The sequence below is a fragment of the Filicampus tigris genome, chromosome 9 (genome assembly GCF_054856515.1).
Source record: "Filicampus tigris isolate MCC_2025a chromosome 9, RoL_Ftig_1.0, whole genome shotgun sequence".
Taxonomy (NCBI): Eukaryota; Metazoa; Chordata; class Actinopteri; order Syngnathiformes; family Syngnathidae; genus Filicampus; species Filicampus tigris.
In genome coordinates, this window is record NC_141225.1 from 1,399,658 (window position 1) to 1,424,263 (window position 24,606).

Genomic DNA, 24,606 nt, shown 5'->3' on the forward strand with positions numbered 1-24,606 from the left:
TTTGTGTTTAGTTTTACAGTTAATTTCAACTGGAGTGTAATAAACAGCTTGAAACCAGCAACATATGACTCATTTTGAGGGACTGTTTGTTATTTGCCAAATTGTACTGTCTACTTAGGGAGCGCAGAATACTTATGTTTTGCACGTTCTATAACGTACTTTTGGAACATTTGAAGTCTTTAAACGATTGGAATTTTATTAATATTGTCAGGTGTGCTGCCTCAGCACCGTGAAATGTGTGTGTGGGTGTAGGTGTGTGTGTTTTGGAGGCTTTGCAGATTTGGTGTGTTGGGAGTTGTCGGCCGCTCAGTCCAAGCTCCCTAATCACCGCCACTACTTAATATGCTCTAGGTCGCTAACACATCGCCAGATTGTCTTCGCGTTACCTGTACAAGAAGTTTGTAGCATATCTAGCACCTAGTACTGAGCTCTACCTTGCGTATACAAGTGTATATTTAGTTGTCTTTTCTCTGACCACAGATTACTCATTGCCATCATCGTTCTTGTGAACCCTTACTGCCTGCCTGCCTGCTTGAGCCCCACACCTGCGGCCCACTTGCCACCTCACCGGAACTCCACTTCACCCCGGTCACACAGGACAGACATTCAAATAAACATTTTTGACTGCTCTCCTGCCTTTCCTGTTTCTGACAGATAATTTTGCATTCCTGTGTGTAAAGAACAGTTACTGGAACAGTTCATACACTTTTCAATCGTGACACTTGAAATGTCAAATGGCACTTAAGTTAAAACTGTGGAAACACATGCCTCAGTTTTTAAAAAATATATTTTTATAATATTGAGGAACCACAATATGTATCGGATCGCAACCCGAGTATCAGGATCTGTATCGGATCGGGACAAGTGTATCGTTCCAACCCTAACAATAATGTAAACAAATCAGGAGCTTTGTCACGTCCTACAAATCACTGTTTCATGGAACATGATGTAACTCAACTTCTAATATAGACCGATAAACAATCCAGAACCTCGCGATACGATACTTATCACGATATTGTGGGGATGTTTCCGATAAAAAGCTTGCAATAATGTATAAAAGCTCAGGATATTGTAAAAAAAGAAAAGAAAAACTAGAGCTGCAAGCAGCTATAAAGGGCCCTCGTAGCCCTGGCAATGTTGGGGTACCGACACGTTGGGATGCTCGCACATCGGAATTGAATAATCAAAATGATCACGTGGATCAAGTAACAGCAGCTTTTGTCGTCAAGGTGAGTCCAAACTTTCAAGTAAATTTAAAATGGCGGACTTCCTCTTAGGTTTATTATATGGCACCAAGAGGCTTTTTTGTAGGTCTCTTTCTGTTTTATATACTCGCAAATTTTAGTACATGTTGGTGAAGCGTGCAACGTTTTCTAGGGGGCATTAAACGTTTTCTAGGGGGCGGTAGCGAGCCATCTTTGAAAGATTGGACCGTTGAATAATTAATTATTGATTATTTTACCAGGCCTTCTATGTGTGCAAAGTTTCAGGATTTTTCCTGCATGTTTACATTCTCAAAATCAGCATTGTGTTATTAGTAAACTGCGTTACCATGGCAACACCTTTTTGCCAAAAATCTCAAACTTCGTGTTTTAACATCATGAAGGCCTAAACACTCTTTCAAGCAAGTATGACGGAGATCTGACTAACCTGCCAGGAGAGAAACATGAAAGAATAAAACGTACTTTATTTAGCCAGTAGGTGGTGCTCCCACTACGATGAAAAGTTAGTTCGTAGTTGTCTTCAGGTGTAGACTCTCATCAAATGTGTGACATTTGGACAAGATATTATCACGTGAATCCCATTACAGCTGCTTTTAAAGTAAGTAAATTCAAAATGGCGGACTTCCTGTTAGGTTTAGCACATAACTCCAAGAGACTTTTTTGTAGGTGTTAACCTGTTAGATATACCATCAAATTTTCGTAGATATAGGTGAAATGTACAACCGGGGCTGATTTTTTTTTTTTTAATCTAGGGGGCGCTAGCGAGCCATTTTTTAAACAATTGCGACATAAAACAACAAAAAAGATTTCACCAGGCCTGATGTGTATGCACAGTATCGTGAGATTTCATACATGTTTAGACCGTCAAAATCAGCATAGTTTTATTTGCAAACTGCCCGTTGCCACGGTGACAGCTTTTTACGATAAATCACAAATATCGTAGTTTAACAGTCTTCCGAGCAATTCTGAGGTCGACCTGGTTAACCTGCAAGGATAAATACATCAAAGAAAAAAAAAACATGTATTTCCTTCAGCCACTAGGTGGCGCTACCACTACGATGAAAAATAAGTTCGTAGATGTCTTCAGCCTTTGGCTATCATCAAATATGAAAAATTTCGAGATGTTTGGATGATCCGAGTCAAGTTAAAACTGTATTTATTGTCACGTTGAATAATCTGATTTTGCGGCACCGTCAAGGCCATGCCCTTCGTCGAAAAGTTACAATATTCGGCGTAGAGCAAGAGCAAAGTCTTGAGGCTTTTCTGACAAATTTTCACTCGGATTCGTTCAACGGGTTCTGTGCAGTAAATAGATAAGAAGATAAGATAAGAAGATAAGATAAGAAGATAAGATAAGAAGGCTTTTATTGATGCCACAGTGGGGAAATTGTCAGTGTTACAGCAGCAAAGATATAGGTCACACAGAGACGGCGGCATAATGTAGCTATTAATGTAGAACATTAACGGCAAACATTCAGAATCAAGACTATGTAAATATACGCAGTCAGTATGTGTATATACACATGCATATACACATCAACATACATCCACATAAAGTATGAAGAAACACTCATTTTAGCCTGTAAATAGTACAGAGGAAAAATACTCTAAGTAAGTGACAGTGCTGCAGTGCTGCAGTGAAATATAAGGAACAGCATTTGATAAAAATAAAACTTGACTAACAGTAGTGGGGAATGTTGAGTATTGCACGATATAAAATCAGGTGCAGGACTGCACAATTGCACAAATGTCCGCCAGTTTGTAGAGACTACACAATGTTCTTGTTTAAGAGTCTGACAGCAACAGGCAAGAAGGAGTGGCGCAATCTCTCCTTTGCACAGCGAGGGTGTAAGAGTCTGTCACTGAACGAGCTGTGGAGTGCTGTTAGGGTGCCCTGGAGGGGGTGGGCCGCGTTGTCCAGCATTGAAGACAGCTCGGCCATCATCCTCCTGTCCCCCACTGAGTCCACAGAGTCCAGGGAGCAGCCCAGGACAGAGCCCTCCTGACCAGTTTGTCCAGCCGCTTCTTGTCCCCGGCCGAGATGCCGCATGCCCAGGTGACCACTCCCTGGAAAATGACCGATGCAACCACCGAGTCATAAAAGTTCCTGAGGAGTGTCCCTTGAACCCCAAAAGATCTCGGTCTCCTGAGTAGGAAGAGTCTGCTCTGACTATTCCTATAGACAGCGTCTGTGTTGTCGCTCCAGTCCAGTTTATTGTTCAGATGAACACCTCGGTACTTTTAAGTTGAGACCCTCTAAACATCTGTTCCCGGATATTCACTGGTGCAGGTGCAGAGTGATGGCGCCTACAGAAATCCACCACCATTTCTTTGGATTTGCCCCCATCGATCAGGAGGCAGTTCTGCTGGCACCAGTCCACAAAACCCTGAGAAAGTTCTCTGTACTCCCGATCATCTCCGCCTGTGATGAGGCCGACAATCGCAGAGTCGTCAGAGAACTTCTGCAGGTGACAGGTAGGGGTGGTGTAGTTGAAGTCCGAGGTGTAGAGGGCGAACAGGAAGGGAGCCAAGACAGAGGAGCACGTCAGACACACAGTCCTGTGTCCTCACATACTGTGGCCGGTTTGTGAGGTAGTCCTGGATCCATGTGGTGAGGTGGTGGGCCACTCGCTTCCGCTCCAGCTTGTTTCCCAATAGGGTGGGCTGGATGGTGTTGCAAGCACTGGAGAAATAAAAGAACATTATCCTTACAGTGCTCCCCACCTTCTCCAGGTGGGACAGTGAAGTGTGGAGGGGGTAGATGATGGCATCATCCACACTGATGCCAGGCTGGTATGCGAACTGGAGTGGGTCCATTGAGGAGCTCACCAGAGGGCGCAGGTGGACGAGGACCAGTCTCTCCAGGGTCTTCATCAGGTGAGACGTCAGCGCCACTGGTCTGAAGCTGTTGAGCTCCTTCGGGTGGGGGGGTCTTTGGCACCGGGACCAGGCAGGATGTTTTCCATAGCTGGGGCACCGTGCCCAGCTTCAGGCTTAGGTTGAACATGTGCTGGACAATTCCACACAGCTGGTCATGTGCAGGATTTGAGGAGCTGGGGGCTGATGCCATCTGGACCCGCTGCCTTCCTCGCCTTCATCTTCTTCAGCTGGTTCTTCACCTGAGATGTTGTGAAGGCCAAGGCTGGGCATAAGGGAGTGGTGGCTGTCTGGTGTAGTCGGGAGCTGGAGAAGAGGGTGACAGACCCAGCAGGAGGAGTACGTGGAGGCTGCAGCAGGAGAGACTGAGTGGGGGCAGGCATCTGATCGAACCTATTGAAAAAGAGGTTCAGCTCATTTGCCCACTGCAAGTCCCCCCTAGTCCGGGTCTTGGGGTGTCCGTGGCCTGAGATGGTCTTCAGGCCCCTCCAGATTCTCCTGGCATTATTCTGCAGCAGCTGCTCCTCTATACTCTTCCTGTAGGACCTTTTCCCCTCTCTGATCCTCCTCCTCAGCTGGCGCTGCACAATCTTCCGCTCCTCTTTGTTGCCTGACGCAAAAGCTCTCTTCTTCTCCTTCAGGAGAGCTTTTATGTCTGGTGTGATCCAGGGTTTGTTGTTAGAGAAACACCTTACTGTCCTAGTGGGTTTGGTGTTCTCCATGCAGAAATTTATATAGTCTGTAACAGCGTCCGTTAGACTATTAATGTCTTCCCCGTGAGTATCGCTGAATACTTCCCACACAGTTGTGCTGAAGCAGTCCTTTAAGGCCTCCTCGGCCTCACCAGACCATCTCTGAACCGTGCGGGTCACAGCTGGCTGCCTGCGGACTAGAGGTTTGTGCACAGGCTGGAGAGCCACCAGGTTGTGATCAGCTTTGCCCAGCGGGGGGAGGGGCAGTGATGTGTATGCCTCCTTGGTATTGGCATAGAAAAGGTCCAGTGTTTTATTGTCTCTGGTGTGGCAGGTGACATACTGTGTGAATGAAGGCAGAGAGGAGGAAGGGGTGGCATGATTGAAGGCACCAGAGATGAGTAGCAGGGCATTTGGGTGCTGTGTTTGTAGCCTGCTCACGGCTGCAGTCAAGACATTACAGGCTGTGTCGCCGTTGGCAGCGGGGGGGACGTAGACGGTCACCGCGATCACATGACTAAACTCTCGTGGGATGTAAAATGGCCTCAAGCCAACAGCTAACAGCTCAATATCCCTGCTGCAAAGCTGCTCCTTTATCGTGATGTGCCCAGGATTACACTATCTATCGTTCACAAACACAGTCAGCCCTCCTCCTTTCCTCTTACCACTCTCCAGCGTCCTGTCCGTGTATGATTTGGAAGCTGTCCAATTCAACGACCCGGCACGGGGTTAGCACGGGGTTACCACGGAGTGCTAACAGCTGATTCCGGCTGTAAACAATGGGGGCGCGGCTCCGGACACGATAGCGCAAAAAATAGCCACCAGCAGCAGCAAGAATACCGCAATTTGGGTGTCCATTGCTACGCAAGTTTAAGACCATCGATTATGTGAAAAAGGTATGAGGTAAAATAATAGTAAGGTAGAAAAAAACACACGAAAAGGCTCACCGGTGAGCCAGAGCTGCTGGAGCATATATATATATATATTAGGTGGTCCATCCAAAGGGCTAAATTAAATTTTAAAACTTGTATTTTTTCAGCTCCAACCCCCTGAATGTGTTAGAATAGTTGGAAAAACTCCTCTGGTGAAAATTTTCCCAGTTCTGACAAGATTTACCCCTGCCTCGATGCTCTTGAAGTTTAGCCTCATTTCGTTTTATGGCTGACAAAAGGACAATAACATATCAGTGCTGGAGTTTAAAATGCTCTTTGTTTCCTCAATTCCACTGTGTCCAGGGATAGTATATTCCAAAACCAAGCTTGTCATTGTGGTCAAATATTGTAAAACAAATCAATACATAAGGGTTTTGGTTGATATTTGGTTTTGCACTGTTTTGATTTGGCATTTGGCTGAGGTGCTATCTTTAAATCATGGCTGCAGATAAGCAGAATTATTTGATTGCTCCAATTGAAGACATTTGTGACTCTTAACTTCACTCTGAAGAAGGACTTTTATCTGCCATATTGAGCAAAACAAGAAGTCTGTGAAGGAGGCAGGGAGTGATGCGTCATTGCGATTGACCATTGCAATGAATAGACACTACCCTGGCAAAAATAGAATAGCTTTTCAATGAGTTACGTAATCTCAAACAAAACAAGGGGCAAGGTGATGCTCAGGCAATCCCTGAAGAAGTCTTTAAGAAATGCTGCCAATGCCTTAAATATTGTCACAAATGAGGAGGATAAGGTATTTTTTCTGGCTCAGAATGAGCTAACCAGTGATGAGCAGCAACTTCTCAGCAACTCCTCTTTCAAGTTGTTTTGTGACATTCTACAGAATTCCTTTTTGGACTCCAAAAAGAAAAGTTTCGAAGGCAGTGTAACAGTTTAACATACAGTCCAACAACATTTAACAGTCAGTGTTAAAGTTTCAGACAATTTAATATTTTGATGTCAAAACTGGGGAGGCACGGTGGTCGACTGGTCAGCACGTCTGCTTCACAGTTCAGAGGTCTTGGTTTCGATTCTGGCTACGGCCTTCCTGTGTGGAGTTTGCATGTTCTCCCTGTGCCTGCGTGGGTTTCCTCCGGGTACCCCGGTTTCCTCCCACATTCCCGAAACATGCATGGTAGGTTGATTGGGCACTCTTAATTGCCCCTCGGTGTGGTTGTGAGTGCGGATGTTTGTTTGTCTCTGTGTACCCTGAGATTGGCTGGCGACCAATTCGGGGTGTCCCCTGCCTGCTGCCCGAAGACAGCTGGGATAGGCTACAGCACTCCCGCGAACCTTGTGTGGATAAGCAGTGTTCATATTGGATGGATGGATGTTAAAACTGTTATTTTAATACAAATTTGAATCACTATGTCACAGTTACCTCTAGACAACAAACGCAACTTGGGTGTCTTATGGGCAAAATTCAAGGTCATTGAGGCAGGGGTACATTTTTCCTGATTTAGACAAAACTTCACCAGAAGAGGTTTTTCAACTATTTCAACAAATTTAGAGAGTTGAAGCTTAGAGCTGGGCAGTCCGTCCCTGGGCCGGACCGGTCGGACCCTCCGACCCGGCCAGATGCCCATTTTTGGGGCGGAGGGGTGGGGGGTGACAAATTTTAAAAAATGCCTGGACTAAGCATGGCCGGAAGTTGACATGCTCGCAAGGCGGCCAAATTTCATCTCAGCCTATTCTGTGAAAGGCTTCTTTTCAGGCGTCTTTCAAAACCGTTTTGAAATTGTGTCCGGGAGGAAAATCAAGCTACGCGCAGCACTCAAGTATGACACTGGCACATTATGCACTTCCCTATTTCCGGAAATACGCCGTAGCAAACCTGCTGTGTAGTGGTTTGCTGGTATGCTTTTATTTTGAAGGCAGGGAAGTGTGAAGGAGGGGAGTGTGCAAAATAGGTAACTTGTTGCTTGCAGACTTGTCGTCTGTTGGACAAATAAATTGTACAATACGAAAAAACCAACATCATGGCTCGCAATGGAAGTACACACAGCTGGGTGTACATATATGTATATATATATATATATATATATATATATATATATATATATATATACATATACGTATACATATACATATATATACATATACATATATATACATATACATATATATACATATACATATATATACATATACATATATATACATATATATATATATATATATATATATATATATATATATATATATATGTATGTGCCGACATTGCTACATGAAATTTGCGGCTATGTTGTGGCTAGCACGTCTAACATGCACGGCATAATCCGACTGTGGATGTTTCTTAGACGAGGAAGCAAGCAGTCTTTTTAGCCCAAAACGTCAAACTTAAATAGCGAGATTTATCATATTGTAGCGTCTTCCAGGAACACGCCATCACACGTAGTTTAATTATCACGTTTTTATTAATCCAAGTACAACTGCTCGCGCACCCTCGCTTGCCGTACGATGCATTCATGAACCTCGGAAACATCACAACTCAGCAACACACAAATCCGACCACAACACAGATAACCCAATTCGTTACAATATGCTGTTGAACATTCAAAGATTTCAATTCCTAAAAAGTGCATAAAATTTTATAAAGACTTTTTAAAGTTACTGTATTTTTTTTCATTATAAAAAGAGCTTTAATATAGTTAGCAATAATTGTAACTGTTATTGTATGTATTTTTTTTTATCACAAAAAGTGTATACATGTATACATAATGAAAACTTGACTTTAACTTGAATAAATTGGTGTGTCATAGGCTATTGTTGCTGAGTGTTTAAAGATTTCAGTGTCTTAACAATTTACAAAATTAATAGATCTTGATTGTTAGTGTATTTTTTATTCTGGTGTAATTTCTTAGAATATCTTAGATGGTTTGCTTTTACTTATTTTTTCTAAAAAATGTACCATAACCCAACCCCCTTTTGACGTCAATTTTTTGGATCGTGTAACTAAGGTTTCCATACCAACCAGCGGCTGCATTGATAAAGGCTGCTTGTGACCATGTTCCATACATGTATATTAAAAAAAAGCTTTAGAGTAGAGGAGGCATTACTTCTGCTTCAAAATATTGACGATAAGGATGAATTGCTCGGCTAACACGCGGCTGAGTCCCCCTGGCCCGTCCGTGACTGTCGTGACGTACGTTTTTGGTATAGTGTGAACCTTAAAAGTTGTTCTTCCTTATCTTCGGAGGCCGTAGTGGGCTTGCAAAGAGCATATTCTTGAAAAAAAATACGTTTGGGTTGACCTCCCTTTAATAAAGTATTTGCATAAGAAAATCAATCCTCTTGATCATGTTAAGGGTATTAAAATTCAAGAAACTAATGGGACACAAAAATCAAAGGATTTTTCTTTACAATAAATAAAATGTGCGATGAACTACGAGTGAAAAAATGTGATTAATCCCGATATATATACACACACATATATATACACCCACACACGCACCCACATTTTAGGCTTTCTGTAGCAATATATCTTTTTAAACAACTTGTATATTTACTCTACAGTCGAATCCCCCCGTAATGGAAAAAATGATTCAAACCCCCCAAATTCTTCAGAAAATGCTGATAAACATTAAATATAACATGTAATGCTTACATCTCCTCAAATCTCCTCTGACATTCTGGTGGCTGGGGATTTTGCTAAAGCTATTACCATTTTAGTTCAACAGCTGAAAACATACACTTAGTTATGAGCTACGCCAAGTAGCCTATGCATGCTCCTTTTTGCGTCATATTGGGAGCTAGCTGTGTTTTACAAGTCCCAGTGCCCACAGACGGCAGTGTTTATTTTGTTTTGCATTGTTTGTCCACTTCTTACCTGGCATGTATGTGACGTAGTAAGCACATCCTTGCCCAAATGTGGGGGCACACTAAATATACTACGAAAAATATAATAAAATACACATATAGTGGGCACAAACAATGAACCGTAGTGGGAGGAGGGGGGAGGGGCAGTAAAATTCTCATCAGACGACCTTGGTGGAGCTGTTTCTCATGAAAAAAATTGCACTCCTTACCATCACTGTTGATGATATGTAGAAGTAGCTTCAGGTAGTTCTGCGTCTGTTCCACCAGGTCCCACGACTGAAAACACAGGAGGAGGACAACACACAAAACAGATTCTATATTATGGGGCTACAATTAGATGCAATCAAGTTGGAGAGAGAGGTCAAACTCAGGTTTGGCACTGCACTACCGATTTATCGGTGGGCTGATTATAGCGCATCACCAATAAATCGACATAGGTAAATACAGTGGGTCAGGAAAGTATTCAGACCTCTTGAAATTTTTCCCTTTATGTGTCATTGCAGCCATTTGCCAAAATCAAAAAAGTTCATTTTAATTCTCATTAATGTACACTCAGCACCCCATCTTGAAAGAAAAAAGAACTGACAGAAATGTAGAAATTTTTGAATGTATGATGTAGAAAAACTGAAATATCATATGGTCAGAAATATTCAGACCCTTTGAAAAAAATGTTCATATTTAACTCACATGCTGTCCATTTCTTTTGATCTTCCTTGAGATGGTTCTACTTCTTTATTGGAGTCTAGCTCAGTTTGATTAAACTGATTGGACTTGATTAGGAAAAGCACACAACCTGTCTATATGAAACCTTAAAGCTCACAGTGCACGTCAGAGAAAATGAGAATCATGAGGTCGAAGGAACTGTCCAAGGAGATCAGAGACAGATATTGTGGCAAGGCACAGATGCAGACAAGGTTACAAAATAATTTCTGCAGCACTCCAGGTTCCTAAGAGCAAAGTGGCCTCCATAATTCTCAAGTGGAAGAAGTTTGGGATGAACGACTCTTCAAAGACCTTGCCGTCCAGCCAAACCGAGCAATCGTGGGAGAAGAGCCTTGGTGAGAGAGGTAAAGGAGAACCCAAAGATCACTGTGGATGAGCTCCGGAGATGCAGTAGGGAGATGGGAGAAAGTTCCGCAAAGTCAACAATCACTGCAGCCCTTCACCGGTTGGGGCTTTATGGCAGAGTGACCCAACCGTCACCCGCATAGAGTTTGTCGAAAAACACAAGAAGGACTCCCAGACTATGAGAAATAAGATTCTCTGGTTTGATGAGACCAAGGTTGAACTTTTTGGTGTTATTTCCAAGCGGTATGGGTGGAGAAACCCAGGCACTGCTCATTACCTGCCCAATACAATCCCTGCAGTGAATCATGGTGGTGGGAGCATCATGTTGTGGGGGTGTTCTTCAGCTGCAGGGACAGGACGACTGGTTGTGATTGAATTAAAGGTGAATGCAGCCAAGTACAACGATATCCTAGAGGAAAACGTCTTCCTCAGTGCTCAGGATCTCATACTGGGCCAAAGGTTCACCTTTCAACAGGACCCAAGCACATAGCTAAAATAACAAAGGAGTGGCTTCAGAACAACTCTGTGACCATTCTTGACTGGCCCAGCCAGAGCCCTGACCTAAGCCCGATTGAGCATCTCTGGGGAGACCTGAAAATGGCTGTCCAACACCGTTCACCATCCAACCTGACAGAACTGGAGAGGATCTACAAGGAAGAATGGCAGGGGATCCCCAAATCCAGGTGTGAAAAACTTGTTGCATCATTCCTAAGAAGACTCATGGCTGTAACTCGCTCAAAAAGATGCTTCTGCTCAATAAAAATGTGTCAGGCTGTGAAGACCATATGATATTTCAGTTTTTCTTCTTTAATAAATGAGCAAAAATGTCTACATTTCAGTTTTTTTGTCAAGACGGGGTGCTGATTGTACATGAAAGTGGAAGTCAACCCAAACATTTTTTTTTTCAAGAATATAAACTTTTCAAGCCCACTAGTTGAAACAAGTCATTCTGATAAATATTGCATTGGTGGAATATGAGTTAAGCAGCAAAATCCACCCATATTTAGCCACGGGGCAGCCATTTTGTTGCTTCTGTCAACTGAAAAGACATCACAAGTGCTCAGGGCTCAGATAACGACCAATCACGGCTCAGCTTCAGAAAACAAGTCAGCCATGATTGGCCGTTGTGAGCAGTTGTGATGTCATTTTCAGTCAACAGAAGTGACAAAATGGCCGCCCCCTGGCTAAATATGGGTGCATTTTGCTGCTTAACTCATATTCCACAAACGCAATATTAATCAGAATGCCGTGTTTCAACTAGTGGGCCTGCTGGGAACATATTCTTGAAAAAAAATGTTTGGGTTGATTTCCATTTTAACGAGAAATAGGGATTTTGGCAAATGGCCGCAATGACACAGAGAGTGAAAAATGTCAAGGGGTCTGAATACTTTCCGTACCCACTGTATGTGACCAATGCGTTCATTTTTTTGTTGCGCTGTGATTCTGTCGCTCTGCTGCTGTGTGTCTTGTGCAATGCAGGGCTGCCCCTTCCCCTCACATACATACACATACAAGACCCGATAAAGTGCAGCAGATTTGAGTTAGAGAGACATGTATTTGAAGGCACAACTGAAACACACTGCATCATTGTGCAACATCAGGGGTAAGTGAAAAAAAAATCTTTCAAGATATTAGGAAGCGAACTCCGGACTTGCACAAGTGTGGTTCATCCTATGGTGCAATTTCCAGATACTTGAAGGTGCCACATTCATCTTATCAAACAAGTATACACAAGTATAAACGACTCGAGCCATCATACCACTTAGCCGAGAGTCGGGTTCTGTGTCCCAGAGATGAACGTGCTTTGGTCCAAATGTGCATATCAACCCAAGAACAAAAGCAAAAGATCTTGTGAAGATGCTGACTGACGCTGGTAAGCGTGTGTTATTACCCACAGTGAAATGAGTATTGTACCTATATGCGCTGAAAGGCCACTCTTGACAGGAAGAAGCCATTACAACCCGCGCACCCCCTTCTTAAAATAAACAAATAAACGACAGATGCACGCGAGGACATAGACCGTAATTTTTGAAGGCATGTCATGTGGTCAAAGTCAAAAAGAACAGTTCAGTTGCAATTGATTCCGCAGCAGTAGCAAGGCATACTACAAACTTGGCTCAGTTACACTATTTCTGTCTGGAGGAAGGGGCCAACATTTCTGCCAACAACTGAAGCTTGTGGAAAGATGAACAAAAAACATTTGACCCAAGTCAGACAGTTTAAAGGCAATGGTACAGAATACAAATTACATATATGTAAATTTCTGACTTAGAAGAAAGCAATGAAAGATTGTTTTTGAAAATTCTTATCTCATTATTGTCATTTAGCAGCTAAAAGAAATAATATGCTAATCCTAATTAACGTAGAAGAGGAAACGTTTAGTCTTAATGTAAACTTCTGGTTTCAAATTATGCAACTTAACTGTTGCAACCACAAGGCACAAATAATTGATGCAGTTGCCTTTTGCGGAGAGCTTTATTTTGATAGCCAAAAAATTTATTATAAGGGCTTACGACATCTCTTCACTTCACCGTGCCTCGATTGAGGTGGTTCAACTTGATGTCTAAGAAAAACTGCATGAATGAAGTCTGCATTTACACTTTGGAAAAATACATTTTAGACAACAGAACATGAAACCTAGTTCAAAATAAAGAATGTATGTTGTAAATGAATAAAGAGTAATTCAATAAATCATTTTATGAACATTATGACCATAATCTTTCCTGCACAGCCATGTCCTTCACAAAGCCAGCTCCATTATCTACTTTAATATATAACTATACAGTGTCCCACTTCACTTCAAACTGCAATGTGAAATTTACCAGGGCTCCAAATAAAAAAAAAGTAGAAATAATTTAAGAAAATGAAAAACTGTCTTTTGAAATTGTTCCAACTAATTTGGTAATGCATGTTTTGGAAGCAGCTACATTGTTACTTAAAATCTAGTTTAGTCCCATGTATTAAAGCTGCATTGCATAGCTTCTGCCGACCCCTAGGTTGGAATACTGCATTTCAACAACAGACCTGACGCTTTGTGATTGACGTAGGCCAGGGGTGCCCATAAAGTCGATATTGGATGACTGATATTGATTGCCAAGGGAGTGTCGGTCGATCCCATGGCATTAACTAATCCACGAGCAGTCCCAGTTTCATACTATTGATATATGCACAGATGGGCATTCGGTCAGACTGACCTACCTGCCCATTTTGCTGACGATTGATGAATGATGGGACACCTTAACTAGGCGGACTGACGAATGACGGAAGTGGGTTGTCATCCGTCAATGTAATCGTCACTAACCGTATCAGTCAATGTCTGTTTTTGTGACGTTTTTGGGGGGGGCTGACTGACGGACCAAGAGGCTCACTGATGGATTGACGATTACAATTCAGTCGTCACGAAAAATGACCGACTGACGAATGACGGACAGGTACCCTGGCCGCTGACGGATGATGAATGACAGACCAGCCAAATTTAGTAAAATGCCCACCTCTGAATATATGATTACATATCCAGTAGCTGCTTGTCAGCAGGAGTGAATGAGTTTTAAAAAAATAATAATAAATTTGATTATTTGAAAGGGGTAATTATTGGAAGATTATTTTCTGCTACAGAAATGCAAAATACTATGTTTAGTTCGTTTTTTACAAACCAGAGATGAGTGGCCACCCTCTGCCCATTGCTAGACATAATTTTCAGTGCGCCAGAACAGGACTGTATCCAGTGGACACAAGTGGAAAAATACAAGATAAAATACAGCAAGACGTAAGAGGAGCTGGTAGGCTTAATCGCCATTGTGTCATTTCCTCTAGCAGTGGCTTCAGTGGAATTTTAAAAAATTTTTTAACAAAAATAAAAAAAAAATTATGCATGGCAGCTTTAAATCTTTTAACATGTTACATGTTTTGTTATTTCAAATTTTCTTTTATAGTCCATGTTTTTTTTCTCACTCTGTTTTCTCTAGCATTTACTTTTGGCAGATGGAACTTTCAATAGCTAGTAAATATGACTACTTGATATTGCCACGGTGTTTTAGAAATTAGTAGTGTTCTGTTTCTTTGTCTTAAATCATGTTTGGAGTATTATAAGAATCAATGATTGTGTATTGTATATATCTTCTACATAATTTTTTTATTTCATATAAGGGCCTTATTATCGGTTATAGGCCAATATATTGGCTAGCAGGGTTTTCTTAGCCCCCAATATATGTATCAGCACCAAAAATCCCATATCGGTCGGGCTCTGCATAAGACAATGGCTTGCTCATATAAGATAATCACCTGATACTGCGCCCAGTCAATGTTTAGGTTCTTGGTAAAGCACGCAGGGATTGTCAAGGGAGCATCCACATAGTCCTGTCAGGAAAATAAGAAGGATGCAAGGTTGGTCAAAACTTCATTCTTAATATTACACAGCCAACGACAATTATAAAATAATCATATAAATCAATGAAAAAAGTACTTTGTAAGTACCTGATTCCAGTTGAACACAAGTCCTTCAGCTGTGTAGTTTCTATCTTTGTAGTCTTTAAAAAATTCACACCCTTACACACACAAAAAAAGTGATGGATTTAGGGCTGGATTTACACTACATCATTCAAGTAACATACTGTAATTCAGACTTGTTGCATTCTTGTGTTAATGTGCACCAAATGTATGTAAAAATCACTGAAGTAAATCAAAATTAAACCAAAAGCACATATTGTAACATTAAAAATAGTACAATAGTAAAACACCATTCAGAAAGGAAAATAACCAACAGTGGTTTGTGGTGTAATTTCGAGGTTACCTGCATTGAAAGCTGAGGGGAAAGTGCCAGTCCAAGCCAACCAAATTGTATTGTACAGTGGGTACGGAAAGTATTTAGACCCCTTGAAATGTTTCACTTTCTGTGTCATTGCGGTCATTTGCCAAAATCAAAAAAGTTCATTTTATTTCTCATTCATGTACACTCAGCACCGCATCTTGACAGAAAAAAAATGAAATGTAGAAATGTTTGCATATTATTAAAAAAGAAAAACTGAAATATAATACGGTCAGAAGTATTCAGACCCTTTGCAGCGACCTTCATATATAACTCACATGCTGGCTATTTCTTCTGATCCTCCTTGAGATGGTTCTGCTCTTTTATTGGAGACCAGCTGTGTTTAATTAAACTGATTGGACTTATCAGGAAAGGTCTATATAAGACCTTAAAGCTCACAGTGCATATCAGAGAAAATGAGAACCATGAGGTCGAAGGAACTGTCCAAGGAGATCAAAGACAGATATTGTGGCAAGGCATAGATCTGGCCAAGGTTACAAAAGAATTTCTTTTTTTTCAGGACAGGACGACTGGTTGTAATTGAAGGAAAGATGAATGCTGCCAAGTACAGAGATATCCTGGAGAAAAACCTCTTCCAGAATGCTCAGAACCGCAGACTGGGCCAAAGGTTCACCTTTCAACATGACAATGACCTGAAGCACACAACTAAAATAACAAAGGATTTGCTTAAGAACAACTCTGTGACCGTTCTTAACTGGTCCAGCCAAAGCCCTGACCTAAATCTGATTGAGCATCTCTGCGGAGACCTGAGTATTCAAACCCCTTGAAATTTTTCACTTTTTGTGTCATTGCAGCCATTTGCCGAAATAAAAAATAAATAAATAAAAAAAAGGCACACACCTGTCTGTATTAAACCTTACAGCTCACAGTGCATGTCAGAGCAAATGAGAATCGTGAGGCTGAAGGAACTATCAAAGGTGATCAGAGACAGATATGGTGGCAAGGCACAGATCTGGTTCAAGGTTACAGAAGAATTTCTGTAGCACTCAAGGTTCCTAAGAGCAAAGTGGCCTCCATAATCCTCAAATGGAAGAAGTTTGGGATGAACACAACTCTTCATAGACCTGGTCGTCAAGCCAAACTGAGCTATTGTGGGAGAAGAGCCTTGGTGAGAAAGGTAAAGAAGAACCCAAAGATCACTGTGGCTGAGCTCCAGAGATGCAGTAGGGAGATGGGAGAAAGTTCCACAAAGTCAACGATAACTGCAGCCCTTCACCGGTCGGGGCTTTATGGCAGAGTGACCCAACCGTCACCCGCATAGAGTTTGCCGAAAAACTCCCAGGACTCCGAGACTATGTGAAATAAGATTATCTGGTCTGATGAGACCAAGATTAAATTTTTTGGTGTTAATTCTAAGCGGTATATGTGGAGGAATCCAGGCACTGCTCATCACCTGCCCAATACAATCCCTACAGTGAAACATGGTGATGGGAGCATCATGTTGTGGGTGCGTTTTTCAGCTGCAGGGACAGGACAACTGGTTGCAATTGAATTAAACATGAATGCAGCCAAGTACAAAGATATCCAGTACGAAAACCTTCCACAATGCTCAGAAACCGCAGACTGGGCCAAAGGTTCACCTTTCAACAGGACAATGACCCAAGCACAAAGCTAAAATAACAAAGGAGTGGCTTCAGAACAACTCTGTGACCGTTCTTGACTGGCCCAGCCAGAGCCCTGACCTAAACCCGATTGAGCATCTCTGGGGAGACTTGAAAATGATTGTGCACCAATGTTCACCATCCAACCTGACAGAACTAGAGAGGATCTGCAAGGAAGAATGTCAGGGGATCCCCAAATCCATGTGTGAAAAACTTGTTGCATAATTCCCAAGAAGACTCATGGCTGTACTAGCTCAAAAGGGGGCTTCTACTCAATACTGAGCTCTACTCAATAAAATGCGCCAGAGTCTGAATACCTATGCCTATGGGTGGGCGATATGACGATATTAGATTGTTAAGCGGTTTAACGTGTTCATGATCTCGTAAAGCCGAAAGATCATTTGATCGTCTACATGGCACATTCTTAGCTCAATGGCGGCGCAAAGCCGCTGACCCGTATACCCAACCAACCAATCACAGCACACGGTACATGACACTCCCCGCATCCCTGTTTGTTTGTGTAGCGGGAGGCTACCGCGGAAAGTCACCACGAAGCAGAGTTGGTCCCGAAAAGAAACTCCACATCCACAGTGTCGATTTGGTTTGGCTTTTCCCCGGCGGAGAAAGCGCAAACCAGTGATTTGCTAAATTTGCAGAGACTCTGTTCGGATGTCAGGGCCGACAGCCAAAGCAAACGGAGATCAGCCAGAGGCAGCCGCTAGCTCCAAGCTAACGCAACCCACGGTAATGGTCATTTAACAAGCAAACAAACAAGCAAGCAGTGTAAGTGTAAATAAGTGAGGCAGTGACCTATTACCTTGCTGAAGACATGATTCCCATTAAAACAGTGGAAAACGAGAGGTTTAAAAGACTCTTCAAAGTACTAGACCTGCTTTATGTTTACATTATGTTACCTTTTATGTTTATATTCACTGCACATTTTGATAAAAAAAATGTCACTATTCAAATTAAAACCTGTTCAGAAAGCTTAGCTGACTTAAAATGTCGTTTTTTTTTTATTTTAGAGTTTTATATACATTTTAAATGTTTTATATGTTTAGCATGAGGAAAATGGTCAATGTGCAAATTAGTCTTAAAAAAACAATATAAAAAAAATAATTGTGAGAAAATCGTGATCGTGATTTTATTTTTAAACAATCCTGATATATTTTTGCCAGATCGCCCACCCCTACCTATGACATATATGATATTTCAGTTTTTCTTTTTTCATAAATTTGCAAAAACTGCTACATTTGTTTTTTTCTGTCAAGATGGGGTGCTAAGTGTACATTAATGAGAAATAAAATGAACTTTTTTGATTTTGGCAAATGTCTGCAATGACACAGTGAAAAAGTGTGCAATGACAAAGTGAAAAATTTCAAGGGGTCGGAATACGTTCCGTACCCACTGTATGTACTGTTTAATATTAGTTCTGTTTAATATTAGTATTACTTACATTACTATTATGTACTTAAGTATTGTCACAGCAAATGTTGACACATGTAATTGTAAGTTATTTCAGCTGATCAGTACAGATTTAGTACCTCAAAGACAGTAGAATTTTTCTTTTTAAACAGCATGTCGCCATGGCAACTGCGTGCAACGAAATAAATGCTTTGAATAACTTTTCATCTTAAACATGTTTGGATGAAACACCCAAAGTTTGAAAATGATCTGATAAAAGCTCTAGGAGGAGTTTGTGAAAATACGACCTCTAGAAAATGCCAAAAATGGCACCCAATTCCAAAATAAAGTCAAAATGGTGGACTTCCTGTTTGGTTTACCATCCATCCATCCATTATCGATATGACTCCAAAAGACATTTTTGTAGGTCTTGAGCTGTAACATATGTCTCCCAATCTTCACATACCTTTATGAAACGTGGAACCGGGAATGCTTTGTTAAAATGTGTAGGGCACACTATTGAGCCATTTTTGATAATACCTCAACAAATCTCAAAATATTTATTTTCATGCCATGTCTGATGTCTGTGCAAAGTTTTTGATCATGTTTCGAACCTCAAAATCAGCATCGCTACAGCGACAGCGTATACCAAAATAAATTTCAATAACTTTTCATCTTAAAAAATCTTTAGATGAAGCACACAAAGTGTGAAGACGATCGGATAAGTTCTCTAGGAAGTGTTTGTTATGATATGACCTCTATGAAAAGGTGCAAAAAATAGCGACAAATTCCAATGTAAATTCAAATAGTGTACTTCCTGTTAGGTTTAGCATATGGCTCCAAAATACTTTTTTGTATGTCGTGGGCTGTTACATATGCCTCCCAATTTTCGTAGATCAAGCTGAATCGTATAACCCTGAATGGTTCATTAAGAAGGAATTAAGAAATTTGATGCTACGCCCCCATTGAATAGCATCTTGAAAACATAAAACATTTTTCTCCGCTGCTTTCCCAGGAGTTGAACTGGTACAACCAAAGTTGAAGTCAATCAGGTTAACAGTTTAGGACAAGGGGGCAAAAGTATGACCACGGAAAATGTGGAAAAATGGGCCATAATTGTACTTTCAAATACTCATAACTTACTTCCTGACCATGTTATGGTAGGTACCAAAGTCTTTTTTGTACATCTGAGGGTGCTACACGTGCCTTCCATGCTTAGTAATTAATAATGATGATAATAATAATAATAATAATAATAAGACAATACAATAGAAAACAATAAAAAAAAATGTATGCTTTATTACCAGGGTAAGGCACAGAGAGCAAAGTGAAGTCTGCATAGCGCTGGGCTTTGTCAGCCTTCTCAGAGGATGTCACACTGGCAACAAAAGAAACAAAGATTACATGCAGGGCAGGCGTCTGAATTTTTTTACAGAGTAATTCTATGGAGCACTCTATTATTGGCTCCGCTCTATGTTTAAGTAGAAATAACAATTCTTGAAAAAATAATGGAAAAGGTTTGTTGAAACACTCCAGGAGCATTCAACATTTTTTTTTTCATAACCACAACAGTAAGGGCATATCTCCATTTCTGCAAAAAATGTTAGCGCATTTATTCACTTTTAACCACTCAACGTTTATCAGTTAGGGGGACGTGGCTGCTGGCGGTCGTGATGGCTGAAGTGGCCCGGAAATACACAGGCATCGCCTTTTTACAACGCCACTGTCTACAGTTCTCTTCGTAAACACTCAGGTAACATTAGCGTATATCCAGAACTGTCTGTTCGTCTTCATTTTTGTACGATCGTGTGTGATAACGAGAGATTTCTGCCTCTGAAAACTCGTTTTGTCTGGAAGCGTAGAACTGCCAATGAAGAGTAAACATTTTTGACTGGGCTATGTTGTTTGAACGTAATGCTAAGTCATTCCAAAAAGTTGGTAAAGTTGTTCATAAGTACTGCAAAGTCGTTTGAACGTATTGATAAGTCGTTCAGATGTATTGGTAAAATGTAGGCTAAATGCTAAAAATAATACCATTTTTTCCCCTTAATGCTATGGGGTACTGCCAGTGGCATGGGAAAGAATACCTGGTATTATAGGGGAAAAACAATATGTTTTTAGTAGGGCTGTCAATTTAGCGCATTATTCTCGGCGTTAATCCAACCCTCTTTTGACGCCGTCAATTTTCTGGTCACCATGATCTATACGTGTATATTTTTAAAAAAGCTTTAGAGTAGAGGAGGCGTTACATCTGCTTCAAAATATTGACGATGAGGGTGAATTGCTCAGCTGACACATGCACGGCTGAATTCCCCTGCCCCGCGGTGATAGTCGCAATGTACGTGTTGGTAATGTAGCGCTTAAAAGTTGTTCTTCCTTATCTTCGGAGGCAGTGGTATGGCGGGTTACAATATAGGTTTGACTTTATGTATTTCTTCTGGCGTCTTCCTTGCTAAAGAGAACCGACACGGCAGGACAGTGTTTTGTTCCGTCTTCGTATTCAGACGTGAACAGCCCCACTAATTCACCTCTCTCTCTCTCGATTCTTCTTCGCGCCGTACCAAACCAACTAAAAAAGGAATAAATACTTAAGCAATAAATATATACTCACAGAACAATATTGCAGCATTTTAGAAAAATAATAAATACAAAATAACATGCCGTTTGCTCCAACGCAGCTGTATTTTATAACAGCAGGAACCATGCAATGCAATCGAGAGCCGCACGGGACAATCTCAGCGTTGCACCATCTGTTTCTCATTCACTGATCTGACTTATAAGACACTGGAGCAGCGAGTAATAATCTTTTTAGTTGATGAAATTTTTGCCAGAGTGCAATCAAAGTGATGTGCGTAAAAATTACTGCTCTCATATAGTTCTAAATCCAAGCGGCGCTTGAACAGCAAGTCGCTCTCAAGACGAAATAAACATATCTGTTAGAACAACACTAATGTAAATGATCGTGTGTGTGTGGAATGTGCATGTGTAGACGCATGTGCGTCCGTGTGGGTGCGTGCGTGCGTGCCCATGTGGGTGTGTGTGTGTGTTTGAAAGGGCTAAGGGGCTGTTTGTGTGAGTTGAATCCAATGCCTGTTTTTTCAATTGAAGAAGGAAGTCAACCCAAACGTTTTTTTCAAGAATATGTTCTATGCAGGCCCCCTGGTTGAAACAAGGCATTCTGATTAATATTGTGTTTGTGGAATATGAGTCAAGCAGTAAAATCTAGCCATCTCAGGGGTTGGCCATTTTATCACTTCTGTCAACTGAAAATGACATCACAGATGCCCTGAGGGCTCAAATAACGACCAAGCTCAGTTTAAGAAAACAGGTGAGCTGTGATTGGTTGTTACCTGAGCTCTGAGCAACTGTGATGTAATTTTCAGTCCACAGATGTGACAAAATCTCCGCCCCCAGTGATGGCTAAAAACAGGTGGATTAACTCTTATTCCACAAACGCAATAATTATCAGAATGCCTTGTTTCAAGTAGTGGGCCTGCATAGAACATATTCTTGAAAAAAATATGTTTGGGTTGACTTCCTATTAATAAAAGATGTGCATAAGAAAATCAATCCTCTTATTCATGTTAAGGGTATTAAAATTCAAGAAAATAATGGGACAGAAAAATCAAGGGATTTTTTTTACAATAAATAAAAAATGTGATTAACTATGAGTTAACGATGAAAAATGCGATTAACTATGATTAAATATTTTAATTGCTTGACAGCACTAGTATTTAGAAATTAGACTACATTTTACCAATACGTTCAAACAACGACTTTACCAATATGTTCAAATGACTTTGCAGTATGCTTGAATGACTTTGCAGTACATCCGAACGACATAGCCCAGTTTACTCCACATTGGCAGTTCTAATCCTCCGTAGTTTTGAGATCAGTGGTGGAAAAGAGTGTGGTACAGGATAGGGCTGGATGATTAATCGAACTTTAAATCGTGATTTCGATTTTGACTTGTTTTGATCTTTAAAACGTTAATCGAATAAAAACAATTAATGTGCTGAACAGCACGGTGCGTTTACAAGTTCCCAACGTTATGAAAGTACCCTGAATGCACCATGTTGCTTGCATAGCAAGCATGTAGCGTTGACAACAGTATGATTCTGTCGTCTCCGAGTGTGCTTTAAGCTGTTTAATGATACCCTAGTTGGAGTTTACTGCAAAACGAAACACACAACAAAAAGAATCACACAAATTGTTTATTTAAATACAAAACATGCTTCGATTTTAAAACATCGGTAGCGCTAATGGTAAAGTCAACGGAGGATCCCATTCAAATGATAACAGGAAATTAGCATCAACTTCAGGAGTGACAGTCCTTCAAATAACGAATATTCACACACAAATGGGAAGATAATACTACTCAAAGGCACAAATGTCTCCCATCCATGAAAAACAAGTTATATTAATAGAGTTCAATCACAACTTCTTCTGTCCTCATTCTCAGTGTGTACTCCATCTATGCATGGCACCACACTGCCAAAAAGAGGATAAAACGTGCAGGAACACCCAGTATTTGTTTTTATTGTTTTCTTCAGTTGCTACTATTTTAATCACATCAGCACATCTTCATAATATATTCTTATTTTACCGAAGTTCTTTGTCATTTCTTTTCTCACTGTACTTTCAAGTTATATTTAATTAAATTTGAGTTTTCAAGGATTCATGGAATTTTCCTTTCCTGAAAATTCAAATATACAAAGATCTAAGGACTTTTTTTTGACGTACCAACACACATTTCCACGACATGGCACGAGATACAATCCCCAAGATCCCAGGCTAGCCCAGTAAGTCCCAAGACATGTAAAATAAGTATATTAATAATTCGTTGTTGGGTCACTCGTACATCAAGTACCACCTGAATATACCCATCCTGCGTAACGTTTAAAACTTCAAATAGTGCACCCAGAGATGGGACCCTTTTTTGCCGGTCAGGCCGCGACCGTCCGGCCATATTTAGAAACATTGTCGGCCCCCGCCCCGTTCCGCCCGAAAAAAAAAAAAAAAAAGAAAGAAAAAAAGCGTCCGTGATTGACATTGCTGCGGGAGAGACGCTAACAGCAGAGGCTTTTTAAGGATCATTAGCTGCCTAATTTACTATTCAAACCCGCTGTGGACACGCTTCAAAATGCACCACTAGTACTTTACTACTAATCGGCCCTCATGCGTGTGACATGGTCGCGAGGCGGCCAAATTTCATCTCAGCCTACCCGGTGAAGGGCTTTTTAGGCTTCTTCCTACTCTCGCGTGTGCTGCGTACTGCGTGTGCTGACTTCCATTGCGAGCCCCGGGGTTGGATTTGTCATATTGTATAATTATTTGGGTCCAACATAAGGCCAGAAGTCGAGTCAACAAGTTACTTATTCATTTTCCACACTTCCCCTCCTTCACCTTCAAAATAAAAGCCTGCTGCAACCACAAAGGGCCCGAGATGACTAGACGATGCATTTAATTTTATTGCGAAAATGATCTGGAAGGTGGCGTGTAAGGGGGAACGTGGGTGAGTAGCTTGTTTACTTTGCAGCAGCAGCAACGAGCTGCGTGGTACATCCGTCTCGGTGTGGGAAACTGTATCTCATCGCAACATGTGACATAATGGACCGATCAGAGCAGCAACAATTCCTGATGTATGGGTGGCATGTGTTACAGACCCACCAATGCGTCTTCTTGTGAATCAATGCAGCAGTTGTTTGTGTAAGAAGAGACGTGGGACAGCAACATGCGTTCAAGCGTGTTTGTATTTCCTTATTGTCACATCACATAACCCGCGCCTCCCACCTGCAACTGGGGCTTTCCATTACAAGAGGGGGGTGTGAAATACCACAAAACCTATAACAGCAGTTGTCGCTCGCGCCGACGCGGGAGTAGAAAAAAGCCTAAAAAGAAGCCCTTCACCGATTAGGCTGAGATGAAATTTGGCCGCCTCGCGACCACGTCAAACGCATGAGGGCCGATTAGTGGGCCGGACTAAAATCCACTTCCGGCCATGCTTAGTCCAGCCATTGTTAAAAATGTGTCGCCCCCACCCCCACCCCTCCGCCCCAAAAATGGGCATCTGGCCGGGCCGGAGGGTCCGACCGGTCCGGCCCAGGGACCGACTGCCCAAAGGCCTTCACACATATGTTATTCTACATCATTCAACTTTATTAT

General features: G+C 41.4%; 1 protein-coding gene across 2 annotated transcripts in view; it reads right to left on the minus strand.

Moving 5' to 3' along the window:
• The window catches only part of mtmr14 (myotubularin related protein 14), a 99,800-nt gene that overhangs the window by 54,551 nt on the left and 20,643 nt on the right, over window positions 1–24,606 (minus strand). For both annotated transcript variants that reach the window (XM_086039838.1, XM_086039839.1), the window contains 4 exons: window positions 19,746–19,819; window positions 15,085–15,155; window positions 14,893–14,967; window positions 9,753–9,819 (listed from right to left, as the gene is read on the minus strand). In XM_086039838.1, the coding sequence (XP_085895964.1) occupies window positions 9,753–9,819; window positions 14,893–14,967; window positions 15,085–15,155; window positions 19,746–19,819 (287 nt within the window). The remainder of the gene's footprint in view (window positions 1–9,752; window positions 9,820–14,892; window positions 14,968–15,084; window positions 15,156–19,745; window positions 19,820–24,606) is intronic.